At 44.2% G+C, this 20,827-nt stretch overlaps 1 protein-coding gene across 10 annotated transcripts in view; it reads left to right on the top strand.

Annotated features, from left to right (window-relative positions):
• CFAP20DC (CFAP20 domain containing) overlaps positions 1–20,827 on the top strand; it is a 512,401-nt gene that overhangs the window by 450,461 nt on the left and 41,113 nt on the right. For all 10 annotated transcript variants that reach the window (XM_056524504.1, XM_056524505.1, XM_056524495.1 and 7 more), the window contains one exon: positions 11,521–11,582. In XM_056524504.1, the coding sequence (XP_056380479.1) occupies positions 11,521–11,582 (62 nt within the window). The remainder of the gene's footprint in view (positions 1–11,520; positions 11,583–20,827) is intronic.

Genomic DNA, 20,827 nt, shown 5'->3' with positions numbered 1-20,827 from the left:
AGACACATGGATACCTCATAGCAAATGTGCTGTTATAACATTTCTATTAAAACAGCACACTCTTCTTTAACAAGGAAGAGTCAAGTGAAATATGCCCACCATACATTTTCATTGTGGGTCCTTACTACTCCATAATGAATTTTGTATGCAAAGAATATAGTAGGCAAAATCCCATCTCATATAGACTTAAAGGGGTATTGTAAATTACTTCTATTTAAAAATCTTAATCCTTATAGTACTTATCAGCTGCCGTATGCTGCAGAGGAAGTCATGTAGTTATTTCTAGTCTGACCACAGTGCTCTCTGCTGACACCTCTGTCTTTGTCAGGAACTGTCCAGAGTAGAAGCAAATCCCCATAGAAAACCTTTTTGTCAGCAGAGAGCACTGTGATCAGACTGGAAAGAGCTACACAACTTCCTTTGGAGCATACAGCAGCTAAGTACTGGAAGGATTCTGATATTTTTGTAACACTCACGTTTCTGAAGACAGGAACCCAGGTGAATGTGGATCCGCTGGACCTGTGTGGCAGATGATTCGCACCGTACCAGGGAGCGGAGTCTAAGGTGCCGCTGGTTTTCACCAGTGCCTGCCACAAAGTGGGATGGACTTGCTGCTGCAGGTGGGACCCAGGTCGTTACCCCTGGCACGGCTCGACCACACAGGCGGCTGAGGAGATGCAAGGCACAGGAGGGATAAGACAAGTCATAGTCTGGATTGCAGAAGGTCAGGGCAGGTGGCACAGTAGCGTAGTCAAAGTGAAACAGGAGTTCAGTAGGCAGGCAGCAGAGGAGCAAGGTCAAGTCACATGAGCAAGAGATCTGATACATGGCAAGTCAATACAGAGGAACACTTTCTCAAAGGCACAAGGCAACAAAGATCCTGCAGGAAACTGAGGTGGGTGGAGAATTTATAAATGAGCCACAGGTGGATTACACTAATGAGCGTACTGGCCTTTTAAATCTTAAAGCTCTGGTGTGCGCGCGCCCTAGGGGACGGGGACACGCGCGCCAGAGCAGAGAGGCAGAGGCAGGAGAAACACCCGGAGAGTGACGGACTGGGGCTCGCATGTGGGCGCGTCTCGCGATGCGAGTCCCAGCCCCGTCGGCAGCAGACGGTAAGGGGTCCATGCACTCATGGCCAGCGTGTGTGGCTGGAGCGTATAACGTAACATATTTAAATAGAAGTAATTTACAAATCTGTATAACTTTCTGGCACCAGTTGATTTGAAAACATTTGTTTTCCACGGGAGTACCCCTTTAAGCTGCATTTAGTGAATTAAAGAGGTACTCTAGAGGAAGAAAATGTTCTTAAATCAACTGGTGACAGAAATTTATACAGATTTGTGAAGGACTTCACTTTAAAAATAGCAAACCTTTCCAGCTCCGAACAGTTCCTGACACGGACAGAGGTGTCAGCAGAGAGCACTGTGGTCAGGCAAAAAGGAACTACACAACTTCCATTGGATCATACAGCAGATGATAAGTACTGGAAGGATTAAGAATTTTTAAATAGAAGCATGCTGTCCGGACATGCTGGGAGTTGTATTTTTGCTACATCTAGCACACTCCAGTTTGAACAACTTCATTAGACAAACTTTAATGCATGTTTAGCGCATAATATTATTAAATATATAGATATATAGAAATGCATTTCCCCTAACTTTGTTTTTCCCAAATTTACACAGAAATCTAATAGTAATTGATCTAAAAGTATACTGTATGGGGTAGATTTATCAAAACCTGTCCAGAGGAAATTCCCCATAGCAACCAATCAGATCGCTTCTTTAATTTTTTCCTCTGGACCGGTTTTGATAAATCTAGTCCTATGTCCTTATACTTGTTATATATATTTATGTTTTGTTTATTTTTCCAAAGTACAGTTTTATTGAAAGCTTTTCATTAACAATACAAAGAGCAGCAGAGATTTATATTTTGATTTATCCATTACTTACTTTCTAGTAGATTCGAGGGTATTTTTGGTATAATGTATAGGGATGAGCGAATCTAATCTGACAAATCCGAATTTGTTACATAGTTACATAGTTAGTATGGTTGAAAAAAGACATACGTCCATCAAGTCCAACCAGGACATATTTCATATTTCAGGAAAAATTTGATTTGTATTGAATGCGCATATCGCCGTGATTCAATCGCGCAAATCGCTTCATTAAACTCCATTTAGTGCTGTCCCTGACCCTGAATTGCATGCAGCCTATCAGCAGCCAGCCACCCCTGTGATGTCACAGCTCTATATAATCGGCAGCCATCTTGCGGCCAGTCACATCAGCATTCTATTACAGAGAGAGAGAGAGAGAGAGGGACAGAGAGCAATGTGTTGCACAGAAAATCATTTTTACTGCAGCAATTCACCTCAAGCCCAAATCCAGCCTAGAAGCACTGAGAGGAGTGATATGAGTGAGATTGAGAGAGAGAGAGAGAGAGAGAGAGTGCAATTTTGAGTGTAGTACACAGCGACTGTGTGCTGCAACACTGGTGAGTACAACAACTGAAAAGCTAATAGTAAACAGCCAGTAAGGGTGAGCAGAGAGCTAAAAGTGTATTGTCCTCTATTAAGTGTAACCTGTGCGTACATCTAAGTGGTGTACCATTTTGTTCCTGTTAAAGTCTTAAGGGCTTAGATACTGTGAAAGGCCAGCCAAAAGTACACACCTGCTGGTGTTGTAGACAAATACTGTTTTAAGCGTAGTGGAGCGCATTGTACTCCCCTCATATAAGCACTAAGTTTGTCAGGCAGTGAAGTGACAGGACGTGCACAGAGGAGTGGCAGAAGCTTAAATTCATCAGGCAGAGGTCGCAGCAGACTAGGGGCGAGTGGCAGCCGAAGTTGCAGCGAGAGGCCTTAGCTCCCAGTAACAGCTAGCGCTCGTGTCTCGACCAGCAACCCATCTGCTGTCATCGATTGGTTAATACAGTGATCCACTTCATCACAAGTGACATCTGAAACCCCCAGTCAACAGTCAGTGGGTTACTCAGACAACCCTCAGTTGGCATGGCCCTGTCCTCCCTTTGCCTCTGTCTTATGCTGTTCTCTCCCCCACAGAAGCATCTTATGCTGTGGGTTCAGTTCCACTATTTAGTGAGGACGATCTAGAGGACAGTCAGCAGCTAATGCCCAACCAAGAAGTTGAGGAGACATCCGCCGCTTCCTCCACTAAGCAGGCAAGTAGTGATGAGGAGAGGGGCATGGGAGGTGGTTTTGCGAGTGTTCAGGCTCCTGATGCAGACATTGTTGAGGAACCTGAGGAGGACATCAGTGACATGCAGATAAAACTTCATGATGAAGCCGATCACACTTGGGAGCCGGGTGCAGAAGGTGCTTCATCATCATCAGGAGCAGAGGGTTGCAGGTTGCCCGTTAGGCAGCAGCTGAGCCAGCAAGGTGGTAGCATGGTTGGTAGTCAGCATGGTGGCAGAAGTGGAAAGTCTGGAGCCAAACATGCTCGGGGTAGACCACCTGCTTCATGGCAGCCTACCTTCCCGGGAGGTAGTGAAACAGGGATTCCTGGAGTTGTCAATCATTGCGGACTGTTGGGGGGAAAATAAGCTACTCGGCGGTGTTGCAGTTTTTCATCAAGCATCCGGAGGAGGTTAACCTGGCAATATGTGTCAGCAGAACGTGAAGCGTGGCCAGGGTCCCAATGTTGGCACCACGGCCCTGCATCAACATATGCAGCGTCACCATTAAGTGGCCTGGAAGAACCGTGGCTCTGCAGTGGCACACTGCTCCCTATTTCAGTCAGCCAAGGCTCCACCACCTCAGCCGAAGGGAGCTGTGTGTCATACCCATCTTCGGTCGCTCCAGATGCTCCTGCTCCTCCTACTTCGACTCCATCATTCTGCTAGAAATCCATTGGCGAAGCAATGTCCAAGAGACAACAGTATGCGCCCACTCATCCAACAGCGCAGAAGCTGAATGTGCTCCTGTCCAAGTTGCTTGTGCTGCAGTCCCTCCCTTTTCAAGTGGTGGACTCTGCACCTTTCAGAGAACTGATAGCTTGTGCCGAGCCAAGGTGGAGAGTCCCAAGCAGTCATTTCTTTGCCAAGAAGGCAGTGCCGGCCCTGCATAGTTTTGTGGAACAGAAGGTGGGCCATTCCTTGAGCATGTCAGTGTGTACCAAAGTGCACGGCAGTGCCAACGTGTGGAGTTGTAACTACTGTCAGGGACAATGCATGTCCTTTCTGTCCCACTGGGTAAATATGGTTCCTGCACAACCACAACAGCAACTTGGACAGGTCACGCCGCTTCCACCTCCATGCTCTCAGGTCGTTGGTCTTGTGACAGTGTGAGACTCCGCCTCCTCATCCTCCACCGTGTACTCAGCCTCCACTGCACCGACAAGTCTCAGTGCTCCTCCAGCATATCATGTGTGCAGGGCATGACGGTGTCACGCTGCTCTTTAGATGGTTTGCCTTGGCAAACGGAGTCACACAGGGGAGAAACTGCTAAAAGTAATTCATCAAGAAAGCGAATCATGGCTTACTCCATGAAAACCGGAAATGGGAACCATGGTGACCGACAACAGGAAGAACATCTTGTTTGCACTGCGACAAGGAAGCCTGAGACATGCACCCTGCATGGCACACATGTTCAGTCTGGTTGTCAAGCGGTTCCTAAAGTGTTTCCCCCCCATCTGCAAGGCACCCTAACAATTGGAAGGAAGCTTTGCATGCACTTCAACAACTTGTACACTGCAAAGCACACCCTCCTTCAGCTGAAGCGTCAGAACAGTATCCCCCAACATTGTCTGATTTGCAATGTTTCCACACGTTGGAATTCCACCCTCCATAAATTGGACCGCCTATACAAACAGAGAAAAGCCATCAATTGATTTCTTGATGATCTAAGCGGATAGGGGGACTCCCCTGTGTAACTTCAATGTCAACCAGTGTCAGCTCATACGTGACACCTGCCGTTTGCTCAGGCCCTTTGAGGAAGCCACATTATTAGTCAGTCGCCAGGATTACGGGATGAATTATGCCATTCCACTGCTTCATTTACTACAACATCTGTTGGAAACGATGGCTGGTCAAGGCACTGGAGACGTGGTGCCTACATCTCACAGCCACATAAGCCCTGTGGGGGGCTGAACTGGAGGAGGGGGAGGGGCACAGTGGAGCACAATTTAGGTTTTGAGAGATTGGTGCTTTTTTTAGTCATCTGACAGGAGAGGAGGAGCAGGAGCAGCTAGAGGGTTATGAGGAAGGCGAGACAGAGGACCCAGACACATCGTGTCAGTATGCAATGGAGATGGAGGCAGGGACTCCCTCCGAGTCACTTGCACACATGGCATGATGCATGCTTGCTTGCGTAGTGACTGTCGAATTGTCGCCATTCGGCAGCAGGATGGCTGCTGGCTCTCCACCCTATTGGACCCTCGCTACCGGCACAAAATAAGGGCCTTATGTACACCCACTGAGAGGGAGGACAAACTGACCTACTACAGAGACATCCTATGTAGTCAGTTGGCCAATGCCTATCTGCGCCATCGTCCATCCTCTCGCAGCTTTGACTCGGGGGGCCCTCTGCGCTCACCTTCCACTGCCATGAATGCTGGGGAGGGGTGGGGTGGCAGGAGCAGTACCAGCTCCATCAGCAGCAGCCTGAGTCTACAGTCGCTGATGAGTAGGTGTCTTTACCCACATTGTAAAGCAACTCATCAGCAGCAGGTAGACCTGGAGCAGGACCTAAACCAGCAGGTGGTGGCATACCTTGACATGACCATGTCGGCACACCTTGAAGATCTGCTGGACTTCTGGGCAGCCAAACTTGATTTGTACACGCAACTAGCAGAGTTTGCTCTGGAAAAACTGTCCTGTCCGGCCAGTAGTGTGCCATCAGAGCGGGTGTTTAGTGTGGCAGAGGCCATAGTAACCCCAAGGAGAACTCGTCTGTCCAACGAAAAATGTGGAGAGATTGGCCTTTTGTGAAGATGAATCAGGCATGGATCAGCCAGGATTTCCACCCACCAATGCCAGATGCCTCAGAGTAGATTGACCATGGTGCCACACCAACACTTTACAAATATGGATAGTGCAAAATATATTTAAGGTGCTGCTCCCCAGTTGCAGACATTCCTCAGCATCAGAGCACAAGTAAGTATTGAGGATATGCATTTGCTAAAACTTAACTTTTCTTAAGATAAAATATATGGACCCAATTTTTTTATTTTAAATCAAACAAAAGGAAAGGTGTGCAAAAAACACCATGGGCCACCAACACCACTCCACACAGGAACCTCTCCCTATTTCTATCTATAAACACTGCCATTTCACAGTGTTTTTAGGGGGAAATAGGGAGAGTTTCCTCTGTGGGGCGGGTAACGCTTGCCAAAAAAGGGGAATTTCTTACCCCCACCTGCTACAATGGACAATACGTTGTTCCCTTCCACCTTTTCGAGGAAAGTGTTACTCGTCTTAAAAAGGGAGGCCCCAAACAGGAACCTCTCCCTATTTCCACCTAAAAACCCTGGGAAATGGCAGTGTTTGCAGGTGGAAATAGGGAGAGGTTCCTGTGTGGGGACGCCCTTTTTAGGGCGAGTGAGGCTTGCCAAGAAGGGAATTAATAATGAGAGAGTAGGGCCTTACAGGGGAAGTTTTTACCCCCTCTGGTTACAATGAACTATAGGTTGTTCCCTTCCACCTTTTAGAGGTCTTTGCATCACATCAATACTTGGTGGTGTAGGTGGCACATGGTGTTTTTTTGCACACCTTTCCTTTTGTTTGATTTCAAAAAAATTTGGAGTACATATATTTTATCCTAAGAATATTATTAAAATTATAAGTTTTACGCAATGCATATCCTCAATACTTACTTGTGTACACCAACACTTTTACGAAAGAGACCGTTTTCTTTTGACTACCGGCCTCAGCTACTATTTTGATCCTGCCACCCGCCGTATGCCACACATCAGATGCAAAGTTCTCCTTTTTTTATTCCACCTTCGTCACCGGGTACTGGTATTGCCACCCACCGCCCCAATATGTCACCGGGTCACTTTCAGGACTCCTGATGCTTCTGATGCCACCTGCAGGCTGTCTCATAATGCCACCATATGTTCTCCTCGTGTTGATGCCAGCTCCAGGCTGTCTTATTCTGCCACCATATGTTCTCCTCATGCTGCTGTCACCTCCAGGCTGTCTCATTCTGCAACTATATGGTCTCCTCATGCTTCCGCCACCTCCACGCTGTGTCAATCAGCCACTATATGGTCTGCTCTTGCTGCTGCCAACTCCAGGCTGTGTCATTCAGCCACCATATGTTCTCCTCATGCTGCTGACACCTCCAGGCTGTCTCATTCTGCAACTATTTGGTTTCCTCATGCTTCCGCCACCACCCGGCTGTGTCATTCAGCCACTTTATGGTCTGCTCTTGCTGCTGCCACCTCCAGGCTGTCTCATTCTGCAACTTTATGGTCTCCTTTATGCTTCCGCCACCTCCAGGCTGTGTCATTCAGCCACTATATGGTCTGCTTTTGCTGCCGCCAACTCCAGGCTGTGTCATTCAGCCAGTATATTGCCTCCTCATTCTGCCGTCAACCACAGGCTGTGTCATTCAGCCACTTTGTCATTCATCCTTCTGCCACTTTTAGGCTGTGTCACTGCACTGCCATGTTGTCTCCTCATGCTGCTGGCACAGTAAATAAAAGTTTTTAGGTTCATCTATTTGAAATCTTCAATTTAAATGTTAATTCTTAAAAGGGGTACTCCGCTGCTCAGCATTTGGAAGAAACTGTTCCAACCGTTGGAGCCAGCGCTGGGAGCTCATGATGTCACGACCCGCCCCCTCAATGCAAGTCTATGGGAGGAAGCATAGGAACTGAGAAGTGGTTTGTGGTCACCACCTGCAGAACCACTTCTTTATTGGGGGTGTCTTGCTAATTGCCTATAATTTCCACCTGTTGTCTGTTCCATTTGCACAACAGCATGTGAAATTGATTGTCAATCAGTGTTGCTTCCTGGGTGGACAGTGTGATTTTACAAAAGTGTGATTGACTTGGAGTTACATTGTGTTGTTTAAGTGTTCCCTTTATTTATTTTTTTGAGCAGTGAAGAATGTCCTGGCAGATAAGAACCATTTGGCCCATCTAGTCTGCCCAATATTCTGAATAGCCTTATGTCTATCCCATGCATGCTTAAACCCCTTTACTGTATTTGCAGCTGTGTTCCCTGCATCCACTACTCTCTCAGTAAAGTAATACTACAGAAACATTTGCCCTAACACCATGTCCTCTTGTGGTAGTTTTTCTTCATTTAAACATGCTCTCCTCCTTTACTTTGTTGATTCTCTTTATTTATATAAAACTAGCTGAGTACCCGGCGTTGCCCGGTTTTTCCTTCCTCATCCTTGTTGGGGAGGAAAATCAAGGAGGAAGCTTTTGACTTCAAATCCCATCCCCATATATTGTTGTCATATCCCAACCCCATATCCTGTCCTCATACCCCGACCTCCTATCCAGTCCTCCTACCCTGTCCTCCTACCCCATCGTCCTATACCATCCTCCTATGCCGTCCTCCGATCCCATCCTCCTAACCTGTCCTCCTATCTCGACCTCCTATCCCGACCTCCTATTCCGTCCTCCTATCCCATCCTCCTATCCCGACCTCCTATCCCATCCTCCTATCTCGACCTCCTATCCAGTCCTCCTATCCCGACCACCTATCCCGTCCTCCTATCCCGACCACCTATCCCATCCTCCTATCTCGACCTCTTATCCAGTCCTCCTATCCCATCCTCCTATCTCGACCTCCTATCCCGACCTCCTATCTCGATCTCCTATCCCGACCTCCTATCCAGTCCTCCTATCCAGTCCTTTTATCTCGACCTCCTATCCCGTCCTCCTATGCAGACCTCCTATCCCGACCTCCTATCTCGACCTCCTATCCCGTCCTCCTATCTCGACCTCCTATCCCGACCTCCTATCCCGTCCACCTATCCCGACCTCCTATCCTGAACTCCTATCCTGTCCTCCTAGCTCGACCTCCTATCCTGTCCTCCTATCTCGACCTCCTATCCTGTCCTCCTATCCCATCCTCCTATCTCGACCTCCTCTCTCGATCTCCTATCTCGTCCTTCTATCCCGTACTCCTATCACGTCCTCCTATCTCGACCTCCTATCCCCTCCTCCTATCCCGTCCTCCTATCTCCACCTCCTATCCCGACCTCACTTTTCTTCACTATCTAGCCTAGATGGCCATTAAGATTTCATCCAGTCATGAGTAGTGTCTGCAGAGCTTGCTAACCTTTTAGTACATCACAAAGTAATAGTGTCTGTTTAGTGCTTTATACCAAACTAGCTTCTTATTGTTCTCATTAGTAGTAGAGCCCCATTTTGCATAATGTAAAAGTAATGGTGCCCCCCCAACCACACGCTGTAAAAGGTACATCTCCAGCATTGGTGCCAACTTAGTGCACATCATACTAGTGCAGTAACTGTCTCCACTGAGTAATTTTACCTCCCTTCTTCTATTTAGTAATGGTGTCTGCACGTGGGAATGGTACCCAAACTTAATAATGGTTCCTCCTAAATGTCCAAGTTCTTTAATCGTGCTCCAAGTAAGCAATAATGCTTCTAAGTGCCCTAACACAGTATTGATGCTCCTTAGTGTCCTCATCCAGTATTGTACTCCCTAGTTCCCCACTCAGTAATAGTGCCCTCTGAGTTTTCCCCACTCAGTAGTAATGCTTTCTCAGTTCCACCACTAAGTGATGGTGCTCTCCTTAGTGAACCTCACTCAATTATGGCACCTCTTTAATGTCCTCACTTAGCAATGGTGTCCTCCTCACCTTAGTAATCCACAAGCTAAAATGCTCACCTAGCCCCATTCCCACAATGAACAATGCTGCTCTCTGTTTAGGCTTGCAGACTATATCCTTAAAGGGGTATTCCAGGCCAAAACTTTTTTATATATATATATCAACTGGCTCCGGAAAGTTAAACAGATTTGTAAATTACTTCTATAAAAAAATCTTAATCCTTCCAATAGTTATTAGCTTCTGAAGTTGAGTTGTTATTTTCTGTCTAACTGCTCTCTGATGACTCACGTCCCAGGAGCTGTGCAGTTCCTATGGGGATATTCTGCCATCATGCACAGCTCCCGCGACGTGACTTCATCATTGAGCAGTTAGACAGAAAACTTCAGAAGCTAATAACTATTGGAAGGATTAAGATTTTTTAATAGAAGTAATTTACAAATCTGTTTAAATTTCCGGAGCCAGTTGATATTTATAAAAAAATGTTTTGCCTGGATAACCCCTTTAAGTGGAGACTGGTGTATGGAGGGTGGAGAATGAATCCACAAACTTATAGGTCACCCTTAGGCGACCCCAAAAAAAAAACTATATTTTCCCATGCACCCTATTTTGATAACAGTGCAGTCTTTATTATTGGAACTTCTCACATTCTTAAATGGGCACTGTCACCAACTTTATTTTTTGATATGTTGTAGTACTTATGTATTACAACATTTCTCTAATATACTTTTATTATATTTTTTTTCATTAAAAAGGTTTAATTTACATTTAAAAACCGGCTACTGAAAAAGGACTGAGTTGCAATCAGTCCTTTATCAGTTAGGCTGCACTCGCTCCCTGCCTGTCAATCAGACAGGCGGGAGCGAGAGCATTGGCTCCCCGGCCACTGGCTGGGAGGCCACTCTTCCCGCACATCGCCGCCGCCTCGTTGCCGCCACTGTCCCTGCACGCCGCTGCCGGACTCTGCACTAACTGCAAGTGTAATGAGGGAACGGGGTATGCGGGCGGGGGGGGGGGGGGAGAGGAGGGAACGGGCTAGTGCCGTAGCGGGGGGAGGGGGGGGGGGGAACGGGCTAGCAAAAAAAAAAAAAATAGGATGGTGGGAGCTACCCTTTAAGAGTTTAAAATTATCATCCGCCTCATTGTCCTAATGTCAAAAGAAATTTAGACCAGCCGGTCACTTTTGTGCATATATATCAAACAGTGCACGGTGCCTCAAGCAACACCTACACTAATGTGCATTCAGGACAGGGCGTCTGTATTAAAAACGTATATTGAGGGGGGCCATATAAGTTTTTAATACAGACGCCCTGTCCTGAATGCACATTAGTGCAGGTGTTGCTGCAGTGCACGGTTTGATATATATGCACAAAAGTGACCGGCTGGTCTAAATTTCTTTCCACATCAGGACAATGAGGCGGATGATAATTTTAAACTCTTAAGAATGTGCGAATTTCCGATAATAAAGTTTGCACTGTTATCAAAATAGGGTGTATGGGAAAATATAGTTTTTTGGGGGGTTTCCTAAGGGTGACCTATAGGCTTGCAGACTATAAGACACTGGGGCAGGATCACTGTGCATGCATATCTTATAGGATGTAAATACAATGCACATTACTGTTGCTGCATAATGCTAAAGATCCCTTGACCTATTATGATGTCCTTTTCATGCTTCTGGCAGTTTTAACATTAACATCTGAAATAATTTTTGGCAAATTAATGATTATGATTATTTTCTGATTTTACAGCCTGTCAACCAGGGATCTCACTACCAGACTGAAATGAATCCTCTGGCTCAATCCAACCCACGGTAAGAAATTTTAGAGACATTAGAGAAATGTTTCATCATTACCATATTCTTTTTGAGGATTTTTTTTATTATTATTATTATTATTATTTTTTGCTCCAATGCATCATATATATATATATATATATATATATATATATATATATATATATAGTAAATTTGAGTAGCCGTATTAGTCCAGTGATGCAAATCATAAAATGTTGCAGTATCTTGTAATACCTTTTTTATTGGACTAACAGCATTTTGTAGAGACAAACTTTCGGGATTCCTCCCTTTATCAAGTCCAAAGCAAATCTAAGCTCACAAGTAGAAGACACAGGTTACATCTCACAAATATGCAGGGGTTAAGACAATATATGTGGAGAATTCACACTAAGATGGGCCATAAATTGTCCTGTTATAGGAACACAGACTAAATAGATAAGGATGAGAGAAAGGGGGAGGGAGGGGGGAGCAGGGGAGAGACTGGTAATAAGCAGGACAAAGTGAGATGCAAAAGAGAATCCAGTACAGTACAGTACAGGTTATAAGAAATTTTGATAATGAGATAAGAAGCTCAAATCCACATTGAGTCCCCTGTTTTTCGAGTCAAAAAAGAAGTATCATTTTGGCTTCAAATGTCTTTCTCTCTTGTGTGTTTTTGAAATTCCCTCTCAATATTTTGATTGTAAGGTCATGTATGGAGTGCCCTGATTGGGTAAAATTGTGTCCAACTGGGGTGCAGTAGTCCTTTTCTTTATGGCGGTTGATGGAATGTCTGTGTAGGTTCATCCTTTCGTTGAGTTTCCGTCCGGTTTCCCCAATATAGCATCCCATGTCACACTTGGTGCATTGTATCATGTAGACCACATTTGGGTATGTGCAGGAGCATAGTCCCCTAATGTTCTATGTCTTGTTGTTGTGGGTGGCTTCCATCTGGGTGCAGATATGTTGACAGAGTTTACAGCGAGGCTTGGTGCAGGGTTTGGTGCCATTGTCTGTGTCTGTTCTTTCTGTAGGTAATTTTCTGCGTATTTCTTCAAGGGCCGGATTGTATGTGGCTACCAGTGGTACGCGTGGTGATGGTTGTATCTCCCATCTTGGCCTTCAGACAACCACACAATTTAAAACAAAAGCTGGTCAGCCAAACATTTTGCCAATATGAACTTGAGTAAGCAAAAATCCTTCTTGGAAAACGTCTTGTGGACAGATGAGACCAAGATAGAGCTTTTTGGTAAAGCACATCATTCTACTGTTAACCGAAAATGGAATGAGACCTACAAAGAAAAGAACACAGTACCTAGAGTGAAATATAGTGAAGGTGTAATGATGTTTTGGAGTTGTTTTGCTTCCTCTGGCACTGGGTGCCGTGAATGTGTGCAATGCATCAAAAAATCTGAGGATTACCAACAGATTTTGGATCACACTGTACAGCCCAGTGTCAGAAAGCTGGCTTAGCGTCCGAGATCTTGGGTCTTCCAGCAGGACAATGACCCCAAACATACGTCAAAAAGCACCCAGAAATGGATGGCAACAAAGCGCTGGAGAGTTCTGAAGTGGCCAGCAATGAGTTCAGATCTAAATCCTATTGAACACCTGTGGAGAGATCTTAAAATTGCTGTTGGGAAAAGGCGCCCTTCCAATAAGAGAGACCTGGAGCAGTTTGCAAAGGAAGAGTGGTCCAACATTCTGGCTGAGAGGTGTAAGAAGCTTATTGATGGTTATAGGAAGCCACTGATTTTAGTTATTTTTTCCAAAGGGTGTGCAACCAAATATTAAGTTAAGGGTGGCAATAATTTTGTCCATCCCATTTCTGGAGTTTGGTGTGACATTATATCCAATTTGCTTTTTTTCCTCCCTTTTTTGGTTTAGTTCCAATACACACAAGGTAAATAAACATGTGTATAGCAAAATATGTGTTATTGCAATCCTTTTCTGTGAGAAATACTTCATTTTCTAGAAAAATTTCAGGGGTGCCAACATTTACGGCCATAACTGTGTATATATACAGTAGTGTAGACCAGTAATGCAGAAAACAATGTGGGCTTAGTTTTGAGCAACAAAACAGATTCACTGGGCCCGGCTCAACAAATCTATTTACAGTAAGCAAGTAATGCATAAAGCATCACTGGCTTACTATACAGAAAGATAACTCCTGTCAGATTTTCCTGGTCCTCCTGTGAAGTTTCCCAGGTGCTTTACATTGTTTGTGTACAGTATCGCAGAAACTACTGTGTAAACAATGGGTGATATGCATCACCGATCACGTACACAAATCTAAACTAAATGCTGAAGAATAAGTTTCCACTTGTTTTTTTTTTCTGGCAGTTTTTGGAAAACTGCACTGCAGTTTTTGAGCCAAAGCCAGAAGTGTATTCAAAAGGAATAGGACATATAACGGAAGGACTTACACTTCTCATCCCTTATGGATCCACTTTGACTTTGGCTCAAAAGCTGCAGTGGCAGTTTTCCAAAAGCTGCAGTGGCAGTTTTCCAAAAACTGCCAGAAAAAAAACCAAGTGGAAACTTAGCCTAAAGCAGTGTGAGAGGCACAGTGAGCTGTAACACTGTGGCCCCAAGATGCCATGCCAATATTATGGCATTGGTGCTAGCTATAGCTGTATGTTAACATTTATACTAATTCTAAAAATGGTAAGGCCATGTTCACATGTTCAGGATTCTGTCTAAATGTAGGGGCATGGATTCTTTAGAACCATTCCTTTAGAACCATTGAAAAATATTATTGATAGCAGGGTATCATAGTAGGGCTGAAAATGCAAAAGGAATTATCCTTATACAAATAATAAAAATTACTCGACCACATTCATCGTAAGCCATAGTGTAAAAAATTACTGTATGGATTAACCATAAAAAATACTGATAGAATATTTGTTTTTCATTAATCTCGCCTTACAAAAATTGAAAACTAGACATCATCCCACAAAAAATAAGCTCTCACACAGCTCTGTTGACAAAAAAAATTTAAAAATATTTTGTAATACATTAATTATTTTAATGTAAAGGTAGTAAAGATATTAAAATGTACCGTATATACTCGAGTATAAGCCGACCCGAGTATAAGCCGAGACCCCTAATTTCAACCCAAAATCCCAGGAAAAGTTATTGACTCGAGTATAAGCCTAGGGTGGGAAATACCTCATCCCCCCCTGTCATCATCCAGACCCGTCATTAACATCCTCATCATCCCCTTGTCATCATCCCACACATCCCCCCTTCATCATCCCCTTGTCATCATCCCACACATCCCCTTATCATCCCACACATCCCCCCTTCATCATCATCCCACACATCCCCCCTTCATCATCCCCTTGTCATCATCCCACACATCCCCTTATCCACACATCCCCCCTTCATCATCCCCTTGTCATCATCCCACACATCCCCTTATCATCCCACACATCCCCCCTTCATCATCCCCTTGTCATCATCCCACACATCCCCCCTTCATCATCCCCTTGTCATCATCCCACACATCCCCTTATCATCCCACACATCCCCCCTTCATCATCCCCTTGTAATCATCCCACACACCCCCCTTCATCATCCCCACACCCCCCCCCCCTTCATCATCCTCTTCTCATCATTCGCCCTCAGTGGTCTTCAACCTGCGGACCTCCAGAGGTTTCAAAACTACAACTCCCAGCAAGCCCGGGCAGCCATCGGCTGTCCGGGCTTGCTGGGAGTTGTAGTTTTGAAACCTCCGGAGGTCCGCAGGTTGAAGACCACTGCGGCCTTCAACATGCGGACCTCCAGAGGTTTCAAAACTACAACTCCCAGCAAGCCCGGGCAGCCATCGGCTGTCCGGGCTTGCTGGGAGTTGTAGTTTTGAAACCTCCGGAGGTCCGCAGGTTGAAGACCACTGCGGCCTTCAACATGCGGACCTCCAGAGGTTTCAAAACTACAACTCCCAGCAAGCCCGGGCAGCCATCGGCTGTCCGGGCTTGCTGGGAGTTGTAGTTTTGAAACCTCCGGAGGTCCGCAGGTTGAAGACCACTGCGGCCTTCAACATCATCCAGCCCCCTCTCACCCCCTTTAGTTCTGAGTACTCACCTCCGCTCGGCGCTGGTCCGGTCCTGCAGGACTGTCCGGTGAGGAGGTGGTCCGGTGAGGAGGTGGTCCGGGCTGCTATCTTCACCGGGGGCGCCTCTTCTCCGCGCTTCCGGCCCGGAATAGAGCCGTTGCCTTAACAACGACGTATCTGCGTCGTTGTCAAGGCAACGTGACTATTCTGAGGCCGGGCCCGAAGCGCTTAGAAGAGGCCTCCCCGGTGAAGATAGCAGCCCGGACCACCTCCTCACCGGACCACCTCCTCACCGGACAGTCCTGCAGGACCGGACCAGCGCCGAGCGGAGGTGAGTACTCAGAACTAAAGGGGGTGAGAGGGGGCTGGATGATGTTGAAGGCCGCAGTGGTCTTCAACCTGCGGACCTCCGGAGGTTTCAAAACTACAACTCCCAGCAAGCCCGGACAGCCGATGGCTGCCCGGGCTTGCTGGGAGTTGTAGTTTTGAAACCTCTGGAGGTCCGCAGGTTGAAGACCACTGCGGGTGGGGGAGTTCACTCGAGTATAAGCCGAGGGGGGTGTTTTCAGCACGAAAAATCGTGCTGAAAAACTCGGCCTATACTCGAGTATATACGGTATATGAATTTGGTATCACTATTATCATAATACCCCACAGAATATGGTTAATGTAATAGTTATACCACATATTGAATGTCATCATAGACACAAATTCAAAAAAAACAAAATGGTAGAAATACTCTTTTTTTTCCCCAATGCCGCCGTTAATAAAATAATAAATAAAAGTTTCAATACAATATATGCACTCCATATAGACTCATAGGGGGAGATTTATCAAAGGATTTAGACTGTTTTTTCCTGTCTAAATTTGTCGCTCAGAAAGTCGCAGTCTAAATATGTGCGACTTTTTTGCGACTTTTGCTCTAGAGGATTTTTAGAACATGATGCATTCTAGTCTATTTTAGACGGAAATGCACTGGAAAATGCATTGGTGCTGAATTTATCAAAAGAGACTTTTCTGCGACAAGTCGCATCAGCTGAAAGTACGTCGAAATGTCAGACCATGTTGGAGCAGGTTTAAATACAGTCTAAAACATAGATCCTGAAGTCTGTGCGCAGAATTTATCAAGAGCCGTGCGCCTTTTGATAAATTAGGTGCACAATAGACCAGCCAAACACTCTGTAGTTTGGTCTATATTGATGCGGGACATAGACAGCTTTGATAAATATCCCCCATAGACTCCTAATATGTCTATGTGAATGGAAAAATATTTTAAAAAATTAAGTTATGGCTTCTAGAATGAGAAAAAGGACGACCGATGTTGATTATTTGAACTCTTATTTTCTAAAATCTTTTTGTCTAAAACAAAATGTAAGTGTGGTTGTTTAGCCAATGTCTGCTGAGTATGGGGGCCCTTTTTTCCAAGGGATTTTTTTTATCAGTTTGACTTTGGAGAACTCACAAAATTATAGAGGCTATTACAACATTATTATGAACAATTTTGTATCTGTGTTGGTTCATTTCTATTTTAGCTATATGCAACTTTAGGGAATTGGATTTTAGTTTCTAGCCATGTTTCAATAAGGATAAGGTCTGATGGCCAAATCATCTATTAGAATACAGTATCTGTGCAATGACCCCCAGTCTTTTTCTATCTCGGAAATTATTCCTTTGTTCCACAAACTGCAGAAAGCCTGACACAGGCTGTGACCCTTATTTATAATAGATTAAAGGAAATCAATTTATTTTTGTGTTTAATATTTAGTTTACCTACAATGTTAAATGTCACATTTTCTTCAAAGTAGGCTTCAAAACACGTCCGCTCTGTCCCGCTTCATTAGGTGAGCTGCCTGGGGGTGGTGGTGGAATCTTAAATATATTTAATTAACCGGCAACATTTAGAATGTAGAACAACAAGCTATTTCTTAAGTGGAAATGGACTGCTGGTTTGTGTCCTTATCTTTGAGAGGTAAAAATACTGTGCCCATTTTTCCCCATGTTCCATGACCATTTTCATTACTTTAAAGGGGTTGTGAGTTTTAAAAATTGATCAATATTAGGTTAGTGGGCATCCAATTCTTAGTACCCCACCCAATCCGGTAACACATCCTACTTCTCATAGGTAAACTGAAGCATTAAACTGGTCCCATTTTAATCAACTCGCTGCCCATGTAATCTATAGATTTGTCGGTTCACCCAGAACAGGAGGTAGTAGCCCCATTCAGCTGTGACTTATTAGTAAAGGTCTTGAAGGTCTTAAAAGTGGGACCCATCTATTAAGTCAGCATTGCCTAAAAATATCACTTGTCTGAACTTAACTTCATGGATTTTCTCAGAACTCTTTGACTACTGTGAGTTGTGTATATATATATCAGTCTATGCCTTCGTGTACACATGGCCTAGCAAAGACACTGTCTTCCAGGATTTAAAGCTATTTACGGTCCACACATTTTGATTACTTTAATGTCCTGGGCATTATAAACATCCACATGATATCAGAATGGCTTCTCTGAATGTTGTCTTCTTTCATCTGTTTCTGCATGTGCTCATTACAAATATGCCATTCGCTTTATATCTCATTTCCCTGATTTATGGTTTTTAGTGTTCATATGTTGCTTCTTAATAAACAAGTAGTAATAACATTGCTCTCTTGTGAGGTTGTTCAGCTCTGTTGACCAGAATGCATCAGCTCCGTATTATAGCTTGTACCATTGATATTGCCATATAGTGTAATTAATGAGGGATCCATCAAAACAGGGAGATTGCTTGGTTAGGTGTACCATATAACATGGAAAATGTTTACGATAGTTTGAAAAATAAAAACATAGTCCAAAGTTTTAGAAAGTAGAAGAGACAACATGAAAGAAATACTATCAAGAAGAAGCAACATGTGGAATGTCATATTCACATTGTCAGCACAAACAACAATGCAGGCTTGAAAAGAGAGAAAATGTCATTTTACAGCATGTTGTGAAGACTAAATGCAACAGAGTTATCAGAGTTCTTGCACAGAACAGCCAGAAAGTTATACAGATATGATAATTTCCTCTATTTATGACCTGGAGGAAGTTCTATAGTTCTTACCAATCCTACAAGAGGCCCCGTGCTTCCACCTCTATCCATGTTAGAAACTGTCTATAGCAGTCTCAGAGCTCAACACCTTTTTGCGCATGTGATATATCAATTGCCATGGCTGCCTTTGACCCAAGCCCGTCATATGGAGGGATCCTTGTATGCAAGATTTACCGATTGCTAGAGCGTCCGGAGATGAGAGAAAAAGGGTCTAATGGGCACACACTAAACCAGTGACAGGGAGCAACCGCAGACACTGTATTGTAAAATAAATATGTTTTTTTATTGGTATAAAAAGGCGGATCATTTCAAGTGCTTCTGCTCTCTTTATCAACTTGTGTGCCCCATTAGACCCCTTTTCTCTCCTCTCTGGAGCTCTTGCAATCGGTAAATCTTACAACTTCATCTAGGGCATACAGCAGCTGATAAGAACTAGAAGTTTTTGTTCTTTTTTTTAAATAGAGATAATGTACCACTATGTATAACCCTATGGCACCAATATATATATATTCCCTTTAGGTTACAGTTTCCAATAATTTGGCCATAATCATTGATATAGGAAGTTGATCTTGGTTTATTTCTTACATTTTCCTCATGTCATACATACATGAGGAGATGTGCTGCCAACTAATATTTTATGTCAACAAAAACAACAAAGACGTGGCCTCAAATGGCAGGAGGTGCTCAACCCCTAATGCAGTTGTGCATATATATTGGGGGGAGCAGATCCTACACTTGTGGCCCATTGCTAAGGGCGATCCACAGCATAAAATGCATAAAATGGAGGATTCCTGCAGCAGACCACAAGTACCACAATGGCATCGTACACCAGATAAAAAGGTGTGGATGTATAACACTTAGAATAATACAAAACAGGAATTTAGGTGAACTACTGTGGTAGATGTAAACAATGACATTAGCTAACCCTCAAAACTGATGTTAAAATTGAGACATTAGCCAGTATATCCTTATATGAAGGACATACCTGAGCCCGCTCACCAACGCCAAGGTTACTCAAGTGGCGCAGGACCTAACACTAAACCTACCTGTGCATTATAAGCAAAACCAGGGACCAGTGGGCAATTGCGGCAGCATTAAGTCCGACTCATAGACTGCTCCCGGGTTACCTCCAGTGTGGCTAGGCACACATACAATGGGAGGTGGGAGAAATGCTATAAGCCCCACCCAAGTTGGCTGATATGTTGCCTCACAGGTGAAAATGAATGCCACCAATAGTGATGATACAGGTGCATTAGTATAAATTTTAACAACAAAAGCAACAAAGACGTGGCCTCAAATGGCAGGAGGTGCTCAACCCCTAATGCAGTTGTGCATTTATATTGGGGGAGCAGATCCTACACTTGTGGTCTGTTGCTAAGGGCGATCTCCAGCATAAAATGCATACAATGGAGGAGTAATGCTGCCGTAATTGCCCACTGGCCCCTCGTTTTGCTTATCATGCACAGGTAGGTTTAGTGCGCCACTTGAGAAACCTTGGCGTTGGTGTGCGGGCTCAGGTATTTCCTTCATCTAAGGATATACTGGTTAATGTCTCAATTTTAACATCAGTTTTGAGGGTTAGCTAATGTAATTGTTTACATCTACCACAGTAGTGCACCTAAATTCCTGTTTTGTATTATTCTAATATTTTATGTCCACAGAAAAGATATCATCAGCTGACAAGCAAGTGTTTTATATCAGCAAACTGCTGGGATGTTTACAATAATTGAGAAAAGAACATTCATAGGGGAATTATCAGCTTCTGTAAAAGGAACAGAGACACAGAGCGATCAGCTGATGAATGAGCAAATGTTTGTTTGACGACTGATCACATCTTTTATGTACACCTAAAAAAGAACAACAACAAAAAATGCTGTGTAAATGGAGGATTTTGCTGCCAAAAATGATGGAAGACAATCCAGCAATCATGTAGTCACCCATTCATTGCCAATTTGTGGCTCACCTAAAGGATCCTTTTAATGAATGCTGATTCATCTGTATAGCAGTGTTTAATAGTCCCCTTATAATAACTCAACATGCACCCATTAATGTCTAAATCTTGGCAACAAATGTGAGTACACCCCAAGGTGGAAATGTCCAAATTGGGCCAAATTAGCCAGTTTCCTGCCCGATGTCACAAGTGTTACAAGGTCAC

Source organism: Hyla sarda, chromosome 6 (genome assembly GCF_029499605.1).
Source record: "Hyla sarda isolate aHylSar1 chromosome 6, aHylSar1.hap1, whole genome shotgun sequence".
NCBI classification, from domain to species: domain Eukaryota; kingdom Metazoa; phylum Chordata; class Amphibia; order Anura; family Hylidae; genus Hyla; species Hyla sarda.
Note: the sequence above shows the minus strand (reverse complement) of the source record. Positions and strands in the feature narration are given on the sequence as shown.